At 48.5% G+C, this 14,272-nt stretch overlaps 1 protein-coding gene across 1 annotated transcript in view; it reads right to left on the bottom strand.

Moving 5' to 3' along the window:
* SRSF12 (serine and arginine rich splicing factor 12) overlaps window positions 1-4,257 on the bottom strand; it is a 32,952-nt gene extending 28,695 nt beyond the window's left edge. The window contains exon 1 of the mRNA XM_066608644.1: window positions 4,084-4,257. Within this exon, the coding sequence (XP_066464741.1) occupies window positions 4,084-4,148 (65 nt within the window). The 5' untranslated portion in view covers window positions 4,149-4,257. The remainder of the gene's footprint in view (window positions 1-4,083) is intronic.
* Between the last annotated feature and the right edge of the window lie 10,015 nt (window positions 4,258-14,272).

Raw genomic sequence — 14,272 nt, 5'->3', positions numbered from 1 at the left:
AGCGCTGACAGAACCACTGTCATTGGTATAAGGCCCAAAGTCCATGGGCAGATTTGATCTGCAAAACCCGTGCGGGTGATCCGCAGTTCTAGCCACGCATTAAGAAGCATGGTGCATCCGCACTTCATTTAACACCTGCGGATTTGATCTTTAATGATTTGCAGATGCCACACATGGATAATAAATCGCAGCATACTCAATTTCATCGCAGATCACGCACGGATGTGGCTCCATTCATCTCTATGGGAGCTTAGGATCCACAGTGTATCCGCAAATACACTTAGATACATTTGTGGATTTGAAGGTTAAAATCAATTAGGAAGGTGGGGAAAAGGCTTTGAGGTGGGGTTGTAGATTTTTCCGTGCGGGAAAACAAAAACCTGCAATCCGCGATCTCCCGCAAGCAATAAAAATTTCTTATAACGACGACTTAGTTAGTCCGTTGCGGATATCCGCATCAAAAATCCGAGTGTGCCGTGGACATGAGGACAAAAGGGCAGCATTTTGGTGTCCGTTTGACAGAGTTTGTGTTTGTTTTATTTCAAGTACAGAATATACTTAAAATATAACAGAAACAAATGGAACGGACACCAAAGCAGTACGCGCTTCACTAATGCGAACAGTTCCATTTCTACTACTCAGGGGCTCAGTCACAATGCTGTTTTTGGCACTTTCTTCGAACCCCCAGATGCTATCCCACAGCGTAGTAAAAAAAAAAAAGTGTGACCACTCCATAAGACATGCCCCCCAATTGTCCTGGCCAGTGACCAGCGTCCCTCCTCTGCATCAGCTAGCTTCTGGATACTTGGTGCAGGCAAAGCTAATACTGCTTGTTACCTGTGCTACTAGGCACCAATTGCCGCTTAACTGACTGCCTTTAAGATGGTTCTGGTGCAGTGTATACAACTTCGGTTCTGGGGCTGTATTATGGGATACAGAGGGCATGGTCTTGTGTAAAAGGGGTATGGCCATCAAAGTTTGCTGCAACACGCTAAGCACACCACTCCAGTTGCCCCTCTTTTAGTTGTTCAAGAGTTGGGAGGTATGCCTAATTACACTCACTGTCAAGTCCTTAGAAGGAGTTGTCGGAATGAAATGAAACTTTATATGCGATTGGAACATTGATATGAGTACAATATCAGAACAAACGGATAATATATTGCAGAAAACTAAGCCCTTGAAGGGAGACTTTAGTACCCTGTTGGGCCGCCTCTACCTTGGATGCAAGATGCGATACAGGCGAGCATGGAGGCTCTAATACCCTGTTGGGCCGCCTCTAGCTTGGATACAAGATGTGATACAGGAGGGCATGGAGGCATACAGGTTCTGTATGATACCCTGCAGTATATATGTCCACACTTGCCATAACTGAGCCTCTAGAACATGCAAGCAGTATTAGTGTATCTTGACGCCACCAGCAATCGCTGGTGGAGTCAAGATTGACAGGCGGGGGCACGTCCCCTGTAGCTGATTGGCTGCATGGCGTCTTGGGCACTAGGTCCTGGAAGGGCACTAAAGAAAGGACAGAAAAGGCATACATCGGCCTCCGGGGGTCAGGCCACAGCTGCAAGTAGGTTCCCCCGCGGTGGCCCAGAGGCTGGAAGCCCCCTGTCAGTGCAGACGCTTTGCGACACGTAGGCAGCATGGAGACGAGGCGCCGGCCGCAACGCAATCTGAGCCACCGGCCGGCACGGAACCGACAGCCGGCAGACGCAACACAGTTCACAGCCACCGCCCAATACAGACACCGCCGGCGGAAAGGACGGAGCAGTGAGGACAGCAGCAGGATGGGATAAATCGCAGAAATACGGCTTTCCCTGCCGCCAAGCAGAAGCACTCAAGCCGGCAGCTGTCAGTGGGGGAGCGCGAGCCAGACATCTCCCAGTCCCTGCGGTGGTGAGGGCACCTAATTTCAGTGGGCGAGCGCCGGGTGCGGAGCTGACACTCCCGGCGGCAGGGGGGAAAATGTCAGTAGGGGAGCTGAGGCAACTGAGCTGACAGGGCCGCCGGCAGAGACTTTAGTGCCCTTCCAGGGCCTAGTTTTCCAGCCTGCTGTGCAGCCAATCAGCATCAGAGGGTGTCACCCCCCTGTCAATCTTGACTCCACCAGGAGGTTCCTGGTGACGTCAAGATACACTAATACCCATGCAAACTCCTAGGCTTTTGGCAGCTGGCTTCCCAGATGGTCCCATACATGTTCTATTGGCAATAAATCTGGCGACTGAGCAGCTTGGGTGTTATAGTAATAATATTTGTATGCTATATATCATTACCTTGTCATGTATTTCTTATATTAGCTTAGGCTAATACATACCTATATACTGTTATATCTACCCTTTTAGTGAAAAGCTAGCAGTTTAATGTGTTTCTGTACAACATCAGAATGTGTTAGAATCATGCGTATGCCTCCTACACATTATTCTCACGGAGCAGTTGTGTATTCTAATTGGATAAGCTGCCCCCTTACAGATAACACTATACCTCTGCAAATTCTTTCACTTTTGATACCTTACTAACATGTAAATTATCATATTATTGTATTAACCAATTCTGTATCAGCACAATAGCTCTCTTTGTATACTCATTTTGTGATGTAACGTTTGTCCGTAAAAGCGATTGTATTCCTTTAAATGAATAAGAAGGGTATTAGAGAATGACTAAGATGAAGGCAGACTCAAAGACATTATTATGCATGAAACTCCTCATTATAACCAATTTGGAGGAGACTAGTGGAATCTTCTGGAATATGAGATTATTCCCATAACACAAGGAAGTGTGGCAATGTTGTGGAGGTATTCCTATGATACCCTTGCTGTGTGTGGCCAATCATTATCCTGCTGGTAATTGCCTCTTGGAAGGAACACATGTGGCTGCAGGATGTCCTGAACATATCGCTGAGCTGCCATTGCCCCTCGTACCACTACTACGGGTGACCGATTGTCGTGTGCGATGGCCCCCCAGACCATCACACCAGCAATAAAGGCAGGATTGAGGTGCTCAACCCCAGGTCTCCAGATACGAACATGGCCGTTGTCCACGTCCAAACTAAACCTGGCTTTGCCTCTGACAATAACTCTGTAGCAGTTGTTTCATTATTCCTGACAATGGCAAACAGAGGCAACAGTGGGTGTCACAGGCGGTGCATGTAATGGGCACCACGAGACCAAATATCCTGCAGCCAAGTGCCTAACGATGTTGCTGCCTGTCTCTGTATGGCAAACAATCAGGCAATCCTCTCTACTATTGGTCTGTCGAGGGTGTCCTGAGCCCACTCGCCCTGTGTGCGTACCCTCAGGCATCCACTGGTTCTAACACCTCCTAACAGTGTGGTCAGAACGGCCCAGGTGACGGCAATTCGTCGATATGACCGTCCAGCTTCTCACATTCCAATAACACATCCCTTCTCAGACTCTGCTAACTGGGTGGAATCTCTTTAATTTTGTCCTAGATGTGTCTAGTGGTCAATAATCTCCACACAAGCGTGAAAAGTTGTCACTACAAGCAGCCTCTAAGAGCCATTTTATGGTCCAAGGGTGGAACCACTTATAGGGCCTGAGGTGGTAAGACCGCTCATCTAATCACCCACAACACTGCCTGAGATGTAACTGCATGCTGAGTTTTGCAGCAATATGACAACTCAAGGAGCGGGATTTTTTTCTAGAAGACTGGATACTGATGCGCTTTCCTCAGGGTAGGTCATCAGGATCAGATGTGGTGCCAGCAATCAGCTGAAATTGAGCCCTGCAGCCACTTCATAGCGGGCACATGTCTAGGGTGAGTAGTTGCGCCCGCTATAGGGGTGTGGGGTAGATGGACTAACCTCACATGCCTGAGACCTCCACAGCTGAGCAGCAGACCCCACCACACATTGCAGACCCAAACTAAGGAGAAGTCATTAATATGTTCATCCTGAAACTCTAAAAGATGTAAGTTGCACGCTGATTGGTTGCTACAGTCAGTACGGAGTTATAGGGAGGCCCCTTGTGAGGAGGGCTGGGCCTCTCCACCTACCCTGCTCTTGCGCGCACCCTCCCTGACCCCACGCGTAGGCCCCTGAACGGCTAGGAACCACCCGAAATGTACCTGGTGGTATCCGCCACGTTCCTAACGAAGAGCGAGGTGTTGGGCGGCCGGGTGTAGCGCGACATGTTGGTGCTGTACTGCTGCCTCGGGACACTGGGACGGTCCGCTGCGTTACACAGCCAGGCAATCAAGAAACGCCGTACGTCAGCACGTAAACTGCCCTCACATCCAGAATAGCGGACCGCTCCATCTACTCCAAGCAGCGCGAAATAGAGGGCGGGACCGGAAGCGGTGCGGCGGCCATTTTGGAATTGGGAAACGTGGCCGTTCCACAGCCCGCCGACTAGTGAGCCGTGCAGTTTAAAAAGATGGAACATTCCTAAATGTCACGCCCGTTAACGCTCACATGGAAAAATATGCCATTATATCATGCGAGAACGCGGAGAACTGCCGTGTTGTATCCTATGTAAGCCAGTAGTAAGATCTTCATTGTAATTGTGTATGCACAGTGTTTTTTGTGCACCCGTAGAGAATAATAGGCCCTGTCATGTGTAAGGCCTAATTCCCATGGGCGGACTTCCGCCGTGTTGACCCGCAGCTATTAGGTTCTATTGAACCTAATAGCGCAATGCTCACGGTGCGGAATTCCGCAGCATGAAATTACCCATAATCACCCGTGGGAAGCCGTCCGTCACGCTATCTTCCGCTGTAGCACAGCAGTAGCTAGAGTGAAAACGCTTCCCCACCCACCGACGCCTGCGTCATGTGACACTGTGGGCGTGTCACATGACACTGCCAGTGCGTCATGCGCTGTACTGCGCATATGCGCCGGCACGGATTGCGGGATATTGGGCAGCAGATCCACAGGTGAGTATGGGGTCTCTGGGGGGGGCGCCGTGACGGACTCTGCTTATTACACACACAAACATCACACATGTAATATTAAATTCTGCTGGTGTGATCATGCACGAAGTGTCCTTCGGAGCTATAAATGGGTGATAAAAACGCCCGGCATCCCATACAAACGACATTCACTAGGAGAGTGCCAGTAATCCCAAGAGTCCAATCATACCTCCCAGCAGTAGAAACGGCGCTTAGGGATGTGGGACCTTTCGCGGGTTGTATGAAATGTCTAAGGCACAGGTGTCAAACCCCAGGCTGCTGCCTCATGTTATGTGGCCCGCAGCGTGCCGACGCCGCTCACCACTGCAACGTTTACCAGCTGTGGTGCCACAGGGGAGGAAGCGTGCCAGGCTACACACAGATGTCAGTGTGCATCCGGGCTCAGCGCGAGCAGAGGGGGAGCGGCGCTGACAGCAAGAAGGAGGTAAGTATATGAGTTGGGGAGGAACTATTATTACTGAGGGGGAGGGGGTTATTATTACTGAGGGGAGCTTATTACTACTGAGGGGCGGGTTATTATTACTGAGGGGGGGGGGGCTTATTACTGAGAAGGGCCTATTATTATTACTGAGGGGAGGTCTTACCATTATTACTGAGGGGGGCTTATTATTACTGAGGTGGGCTTATTACTCAGGGGAGCTTATTATTATTACTGAGGGGGGTTAATGTTGCTGTGGGGGTATTACTACTGAGGGGGTTAATATTACTAATTGGGCCACTGTGAGGGTCGTTATTTTTACTGGGGCCAATATCAGGGTCATTATTAGGGTTCGTTCACATGGGTGTAATTGTTTCGGTTGCACAAATACGCTGCGTATTTGCGCAATCGAAAATCGCTTATGCCTGTATATTTGCGTACACAAAAAAGAATGCAGATGGGCCCATTGAAATGGTGCGCAAATATGCAGTGAATACACAGGTTTCCTGAGCATTCACCACGTATCTGCGCGGCCCATTCACTTCAATCGCCTATTGGGGTGTGTAGTATGCAACAAAATAGGTCATACAGGCTGATGGTCAATGACTCCTGGTGGAGAGGAGGAAGTGCAAAAGCAGCAGACGACACACAACTAGGTTCCTCAAAAACAGTTCATAATAGGAACAGGAAGGTCTGGAGAATTGGGGTCTTGGAGCTATTGCGTTCCCAATGTAGTGTAGCCCAGGCCAGAGTGTCACCAGACAGCAAATAAATGATAAACTCGATTTTGCTGCAATCATTAGTAAACTGGGCTAATTAAGTTCAAAAATGTATCAAACACTGATTCAGAAAACTTGACTTGGAGTCTTCATGATATCGTAATAGTAGAGGTAACTGTAGTCTAGTGACAGGGGCAGAAGACTTGGTTAGCTGTGCCAGCACTTGTGTAGCAGTTTAAGTGACAGCTTGAATAGGAGCCTGTGCAGACTGTGCATTTTCCAGAGGGTTGAAACTGGTTTTGACAATCTGCAGAATCCATGAAATTTGGTCCTAGAATGGGCGATCACTCGCGGCTGGATCCAGCATGGTGTTTGCAGCACCAGCAACATCCATGCTAAGCAAACTGTCCGACAGTTGGATGTGGACCCGCCTTACCACACAACGGTATGGCTTTGGGCTAACTGAGGTGGCGGTACCTGAGGAACTCCAGTTTTCACACATAACCCCTCCATGTGAGATACTGGCTTTCCTGCAGTGTCCCCAGGCTGTTACATGCACAGATAGTCTTGGTTGTGTGGCAGCTGATGCTGCACTTAGTCAAGGTGCAGTACCTGCAGATCTGAACAGGCACGTAGTACTGAGACAAGCTTGAGTCAGGGCCAGCGGCACAGGTGCATAAACAAAGTCCAGGCCTGTAGGTCAGGGCAGGCAGTAACAAAGCAGAGTCCGGAAACAGAGCTAAGGTCAGGTAGTACAGAAATCAGGAGCTTTGCCACAACATGCTGGGACTATATGCTGTCTTTTTAACTCCTCCACAACAACATTGTTACCAACTGACTGGGTCAAGGTTATCAGTCTTAGGATAATCGCATCTGAATCCAGTGATCTTCAAGTAAAGTACCAAGATGTGAAAAGTAATAATAATAATCCTTATTTGTATAGTGCCAACATATTCCACAGCTCTTACAAAGACAGGGGGAATACAGAAAGTCAAGAGTACAAAAATTACAGAACCACGGTTACATAGTAATCAGTTGATGGAAACAATAGGGGTGAGGGTCCTGCTCCAACGAGCTTACATACTACAAGTAATGGGGTGATACAGAAGGTAAAGGGGCTGGAGATGTGCATGGTATGGCGAGGTGGAGAGTGAGGGACGCTATACACATAGACAATGGTCAGACATTTAGCCGTGTGATGGCAGAATCGGTCTGACTGCAAGGGCAGTTGATGTTGGCTGGCAAGGATTGCAGTCAGTAGGTCAGGGAGCATGTTATCAGGCGGCGTACAGAGGGGTTTGTTTAGGGAATGCGGTTTGCCTCCCTGAAGAGGTGCGTTTTTAGAGCACGCTTGAAGTTTTGTGAGTCCTGGATTGCCCTGGTAGCCTTTAGTAGTGCGTTCCAAAGGACTGGTGCTCCTCTGGAGAAGTCTTGGAGGCGGGAATGAGAAGTTTATATTAGAGGGGCGCGCAGTCTAGTTTCGTTAGCAGAGCAGACAGCCCGGGCTGGGTGATGGATTGAGATGAGGGAGGCAATATAGGGTGGTGCTGTGCTGTGGAGGGCTTTGTGGATGAAGTTAGTGAGTTTAAATTGAATCCTGTATTTAACGGGCAATCAGTGCAGTGACCGTCACAGGGCAGAAGTGTCCGAGTAGCGGCTGGACAGGAAGATGAGCCTGGCTGCCGCATTCAGGATAGATTGGAGAGGGTAGAGTCCGGTGCAGGGGAGGCCGATCAGCAACAAGTTGCAATAATTGAGTCGAGAGTGGATGAGGGCAGCAATAAGCATTTTTAGCGTGTCTACGGTGAGAAAAGAGCGGATTCTTGCGAAGTTCTTGAGGTGCAGCTGACATGTTCGGGCAAGAGATTTGATGTAGGGGGTAAAGGAGAGATCGGAGTCAAATATGACCCCAAGGCAGCGGGCATGCTGTCTGGGAGTTATGGTGGTGCCACACACTGAGATGGAGATGTCAGGATGAGGTCAGTTAGTGGAAGGTGGAAATACCAGTAGGTCAGTTTTAGAGAGGTTTAGTTTTAGGTACAGAGAGGACATAGTGTTAGAGACAGCGGACAGACAGTCGGTGTTTTGGAGGAAAGGTGCAGAGATGTCACGGGAAGAGGTGTATAGCTGGGTATCATCAGCGTAGAGGTAGTATTGGCTGCCTAAACTCCTGATGGCTTGTCCAATAGGGGCTTTGGAGATGGAGAAAAGGAGGGGGCCGAAGACCGAGCCTCGGGGGACCCCAACAGGAAAGGGAGGGGAGGTAGAGCCAGTAATTGAGATGCTGAATGAGCGGTCAGATAGGTAGGAGGAAAACCAGGAGAGAATAGTGTCCTTTAGGCAGATGGAACGAAGCATACTTAGGAGGAGTTTGTGATCAACAGTGTTGAATGCTGTGGAGAGGTCAAGGAGGATCAGTAGGGAAAAATCGCCCCTCGATTTGGTTGTCAGGAGGTTGTTTGATACCCTTGTAAGGGCAGTTTCTGTCAAGTGTTGGGGTCAGAAGCCAGACTGTAGGGGGTCGAGGAAAGAGTTCCCTGAGAAATAGCTTACAAGGCGGGAGTAAACTAGGCGTTCTAGAAGTTTGGAGATGAAGGGGAGATTAGAGATGGGTCGGTAGTTAGCAGCGTCAGTCACGTCAAGAGTCGGCTTCTTTAGCAGTGGAGATACGAATGGCTTGGGTCATGGGGGGGGGGCGCCGCTTCATCCAGGGCATGTTTAGGAGCGGTGTTGTAGTGAGCGGTAGCCAGGTTTGGCAGGAGAGGAGAGAGATAGAGGACTGTAGGGATCCAGCAAAGTCCTGGGTGTGAATGGCCTTAAGGTTCCTGTAGGTACGGTAGGTAGGTGGGTCTGGAAAGATGTTAGGAAGCGTGACAGAGAAAGAGAGGAGGCTATGGTCCGAGAGCAGAAGAGGGGAGTTAGTGAAGTTGGAAGCAGGGCAGAGACAGAGAAAGACCAGATGAAGAGTGTTGCCATTCCTATGAGTGCGAGAGGCTGTGAGTTGAGAGAAACCAAGGGTGGAGATGAGCGATAGAAGCTGAGAGGCAGATAGAGAGATGGGGTCAGCATTAGTGATAGCTTTGAAGTGCAAGGCATTTAGGCAGAGATTGTGGCCTACCTGTCTCCTACCCTGTCAAACTGCCATGGTCAAACTGCATCACACTTCATCCAGCTCATATTCGCGAGGCAGCCACTCACGTGGCATACATGCTTACACTGATTTTATAATAAAAGTTAAGGTACAACTAGGAAACAAATGGGAGTGGCTAATCAAGTTTAAATTGACTAGCCAGCTGAGTTTAGCTTTGCAAACCTACTAACCAAAAAGGGGGGGGGGGGTTAATTTATTGTTCTCTTTAGATAAGGCAAGTATTTCAACAAGGATGGGTGAAAGATGCATTTGGGGAGGTGGATGGCAGAAATGACTAAACGTAAAGTTTCATTTAGCCAGTAAAACGTACCAATGCAGACAGATAAAATACCAGGTGCAACGCCAAGGTGGAAACATTAATTTCCCTTGGTCATGAGGACAATCCGTTGGCAACAGATGTTCTGTCAATCCCTTGGAGATTCCAGCTGTCCCAAATTTTAACTTTGGTTTCCTTGATACCTAGGATGTTGGTGAAAATCGGATACGACCAGGTCACAGCAATAGCGATTTTTCCATTCTGGTGGAAGAGGTCATGATTTCCCAACTCATTGATATCAATCAATGGTATTACTGGAGACTTCCCCTAGTATAGAACTTGGTGTGTCATGCTGCAGTCCCGCTTGTTTATGGAACGTCACAGGTGCTATAGCTAATGACAGAGCTCAGCAATTGATCCCTCAGCTCTGTAAGTGGCTGCAGCACCGTGTGATGTTCTGTAAGCAGGTAGGGACAGCCTGTAAACATGATGCCAGAAAAGATACCTAGAGGAGTGGCGTGGGACACAGAAGGGTGAGGCGAACATTACTGCATGAGGAACAGGGTTTTAGAAAAAAAATTCTGACAACCCCTTTAACCAGCCTTTTTACAATTTAAAGAGCCTTTAAATCCTTGCAAATTTAATTTCCCTAGCTCTTATTTATTTTGGGTGGAAAATCGTATTGTGGATTCCTTGGAATTATTCAACAGAACTACATAAAAATGAACTTTCATTATTTTATCAGTAATTCTTTGAAAATTAACAAGTTCCAATCCAGTGTCGCTCTCGTCTGATATTAAGATTTCCCTGCACAGCTCCTGACACATGTTTCTAACAGTATGCAGGACACCTCTCCAATGTCAGAGGTTGTTCTACATATGTAAGCTACAGTATGCAGGACAGCGTTCCGATGTCGGATGCTGTTCTGCATATGTGTGTTGCAGAATGGAGCGCTGTTCTGTATACTGTAACATACATATGCAGAACAGCCTCCGACATTGGAACACTCTCCTAGGCGACTTCTCTCACTCTCTCTACCGGCCAACAATCACTGTTTAGATGTCTGTTAAAGGGGTTGTCCCGCGAAAGCAAGTGGGGTTAAGCACTTCTGTATGGCCATATTAATGCACTTTGTAATATACATCGTGCATTAAATATTGACCATACAGAAGTTATACACTTACCCCCTCCGGTGCTGGCGTCCTCGTCACCATGGCGCCGACCAAAGCTGCCTTCTGCCTGGATTAGACGCGCTTGCGCTGAGGGGGCCGCTCTGGCGTGCTCGCGCCGCACAGGTCTTCTGCGCATGCGCAGAAGACCTCTGTGGCGCAAGCAGGCCGGAGCCGGACAGAAGAGGCAGACTGCGCAAGCGCGTCTAATCCAGGCAGAAGGTGCCTTTGGTGGGCACCATGGAGACGGGTATCGCCAGCATCGGAGGGGGTAAGTGTATAACTTCTGTATTGCCAATATTTAATGCACAATGTATATTACAAAGTGCATTAATATGGCCATACAGAAGTGCTTAACCCCACTTGCTTTCGCGGGACAACCCCTTTAAGGCACTCTCTCAATCCTTCCAGGGTAGCCTCTGGACACTATACTAACTGCGGATAAGACAGGGTATTCTCCATTCTCAGTAGATGGAATATCGCTCCGCTTCTTCCATATTGGATAGGCTTAGGTTCGGCTTTCTCCTTTCTCTCAGACTCCTCTTAAAGCAGATTGTAATCCACAGGTAGACTTGCAGACCCACTCAATTACTGTCAAAGACTGACTGACTTGCACACCTTGCAAGCACATATCTTTCATGGTCATGTGACAACATTGAATACACACAAACTGTTACATTTCCCAGACATACTGAGACATTAAACTCTTATGCGCTACAGCTGTGCAATCCACATTCAAGACATGACAGACATTTAGGGACACATCTATTGGACATTTATGAACAGTTCTAGAGGGGCCACATATATATACTTTTGGCCACTACACATGCATTGCTACACCCATATTCCACACAATCTACAGAAGGAGTACTACAACATAGCAGATGCCTTTCTAGTCCACAAGATAACACGGGTTGATTTCATATAAATACAAATGTCTTTATATCACAAAGACCTCAAATTACTGAGTTATCATGGAAGTGAGCATTTTTTAGCACCAATATTTCTCTCGTATCAAAAAATAGGACTTATCATATCTTTTGTCGGCAAAAAGGCTGGCAACTCCATAGACTCCCATGGGAGTCTATACGAGTCGGCCGGCAAAGGGAGGGAGTTTAACAGCAGCTAGCACTGTTAAACGATACTGGTGTTTTACGTTGCCACTGGAAGTAAGGGGTGGCGACATAATACACCTGTCAAGTAATTTACTAACGCCCTCAGCTTCTGATTGGTTGTGGGCGAGGCGCTCGGCAGCACAGGCAGAGGCCAGTAGGGACGCTGGGAGCGGCGGTGGCACTGGCACACTCAGAGGGGCTGGAGAACAGCGGCCAATGCCGTTCTCAGACGCCAGGAGGAGAGTGCCGAGGCTGTGAGCGGGCCGAAGTCCCCTTCTGACTGGGCAGCAGGAGGACAGCGGCAACAGTATGAGCGGCAGAGGCGGCTGGCACTGCCGCTGGCTGAGGGACCCAAGAGCAGGGCATATTGAAGTGTGCCGCGGACCAAACACTGAACATGGTGCCGACGCTGACGGACTCCCTGCGCATCGGGCAGCAAACTTCATAGGCCGACTGCAAAGACTGTGTGAGGAGTGTGCTGCTAGCAGCCACACCGAAGGGATGAAGCAGCCATTGTGTGTGTCCCCCGCGGCCAGGCATCCTTCCATGTATGCCTCATTTTGTGGGAGCTGGTGAGCTCACACATGCCAGTCGGTTCCACTCTCATCTCCCATACAGTGTGTCCTGCTCACTCCCCTTCATTCCCTGGGTCTTACTGCAGTATCTTGTCAGCCAATTCAAAACTAGGGGCCTAACCAGGGCGTTCACTCCTGGTGACAGCTGTCACACCCCTAGCTTCCAGTGGCGTCAAGATACACCAGTGCCCTGTTAAACAATGACAGGTGCCTCTAGTGAAACATTTCAAGTTATTAAAGTTGTTTTGCTGGCCAAGGGATTTTGGGCTGCAGAGTCAGTGCACTAAAACACTTGCTAGAATGAGCCCTGTTATCACAATATCTGTGGCAAAATGGGTCTTATGGTCCTTTAACACGGGACGACTGTCGAGTGCTTAAGTACCCATCAGTCGTCCCGAATATGGTTGCTCCCTAAATGAATGGTAGAGCAGTTGAGCATGGGCACTGCTGCTCTATTAATTTCAATAGGACTACTAGAGATAGCTGATGTCCAGAGTTGGAAGCAGAGTCATCCAGATTAATTAGTATTCATCTTATCAAAAGTATGATAGTACATATGTGATTTTTAGGCAACTTTAGCTGGGAGACCCAGAGGGTGCCATAGCAACCCACTGGGACCCCGTGATCACATTGCGGGGTCCAATAGGTGACAGAGTTTTTACTGCACCCCATCATTGTAAGGTGTGTTAAAAACGTGAAAATGCACAAAAATACAACATACAGCGCTCGAATAGCACAGGTCTGCGAGGCCCCATTAAAATGCTGCACTAATAGTGGTAAAAAACATCCGTTGTGAGAGCTGCTTAAGGCCTTCGTCACACAGGCGACACGGCATCACTGCAAGAAAATTGCAGCAATATCGCATCGCTGCACCGTGCGATATCACTGCGTCTTCTCGCGGCAATATCACGATTTTGTAGCGTTATAAAGTCGCATGTGTCGCTACAAAGCCGCACGACTTTGTAGCATCACATGCGAGTATTTTCGGGGGGGGGGGGGGGGAGATTGAAATAGAAGCTCTACACCGAAAATAAGCTGTAACTAAAGGAAAAAGAAAAAAAAAAGTATACATCACCTCTCCCGCGCTGTCTGGGGCGCCGCCACAGCTTCTCCCCAGGTCCCGGCACTGATTTTCTTCTTCATCTTCTGCCCGGGGATTGAAAAATCCCCGGCTGCTGGAAGCGCTGGCTGTGATTGGCTGCAGCTTGGCCAATCACAACCAGTGCTCGAAGAATGGCTGTGATTGGTTCAATCACAGCCATTCATCGAGCACTTGCTGTGATTGCCTAAGTGTCAGCCAATCACAGCCAGCGCTTCCAGGAGGTGGGGATTTTTCAATCCCCGGCCAGAAGAGAAGATCAGTCTGGGACCTGGGGAGAAGCTGCGGCCAGGCTGACAGCGTGTCTAAGGTGATGTATGTGTATTTTCTTTTTTTTTTCTCCTGCAGTTAGGGCTTAAGTCACAGCTTTGACAGTAGCATTTGCTACTGTCAAAGTTGCATCGCATCTCACGAAGACTGCTTTTTCGTGCGATGCAACAGAGAGGAAGGCTCCATAGGGAAACATGGGCTACAAAACGTCGCGTGTCGCGGGCATTTTGTCGGACAGGTGAGGTTTTTGTGTTGTGTAGTATGCTACAAAACACCGCATGTGTAAAGGAACCCAAAGAAAAGCATGGGCTTCTCATAAATGCGATTTGTAGCATTGTAGCAACGCTACAAAATCGCACGACTTTGTTGCCCGTGTGAAGAAGGCCTAACACAGTACCAAACAATTCTTTTTATCTTGGAGAGGGAAACCTTGTTTACGTCCTAAGAATAACTCCTGGGATTCTTGGTATCAGACTTGCTGCTGATGCATGATGTTGTGAAATATTGGACAAGGCTACTTATACATACTCCTAAGAGTAAACAACCATGTGTTTTATATTAGAAATGATGCAGT

Source organism: Eleutherodactylus coqui, chromosome 1 (genome assembly GCF_035609145.1).
Source record: "Eleutherodactylus coqui strain aEleCoq1 chromosome 1, aEleCoq1.hap1, whole genome shotgun sequence".
Lineage (NCBI taxonomy): Eukaryota > Metazoa > Chordata > Amphibia > Anura > Eleutherodactylidae > Eleutherodactylus > Eleutherodactylus coqui.
Note: the sequence above shows the minus strand (reverse complement) of the source record. Positions and strands in the feature narration are given on the sequence as shown.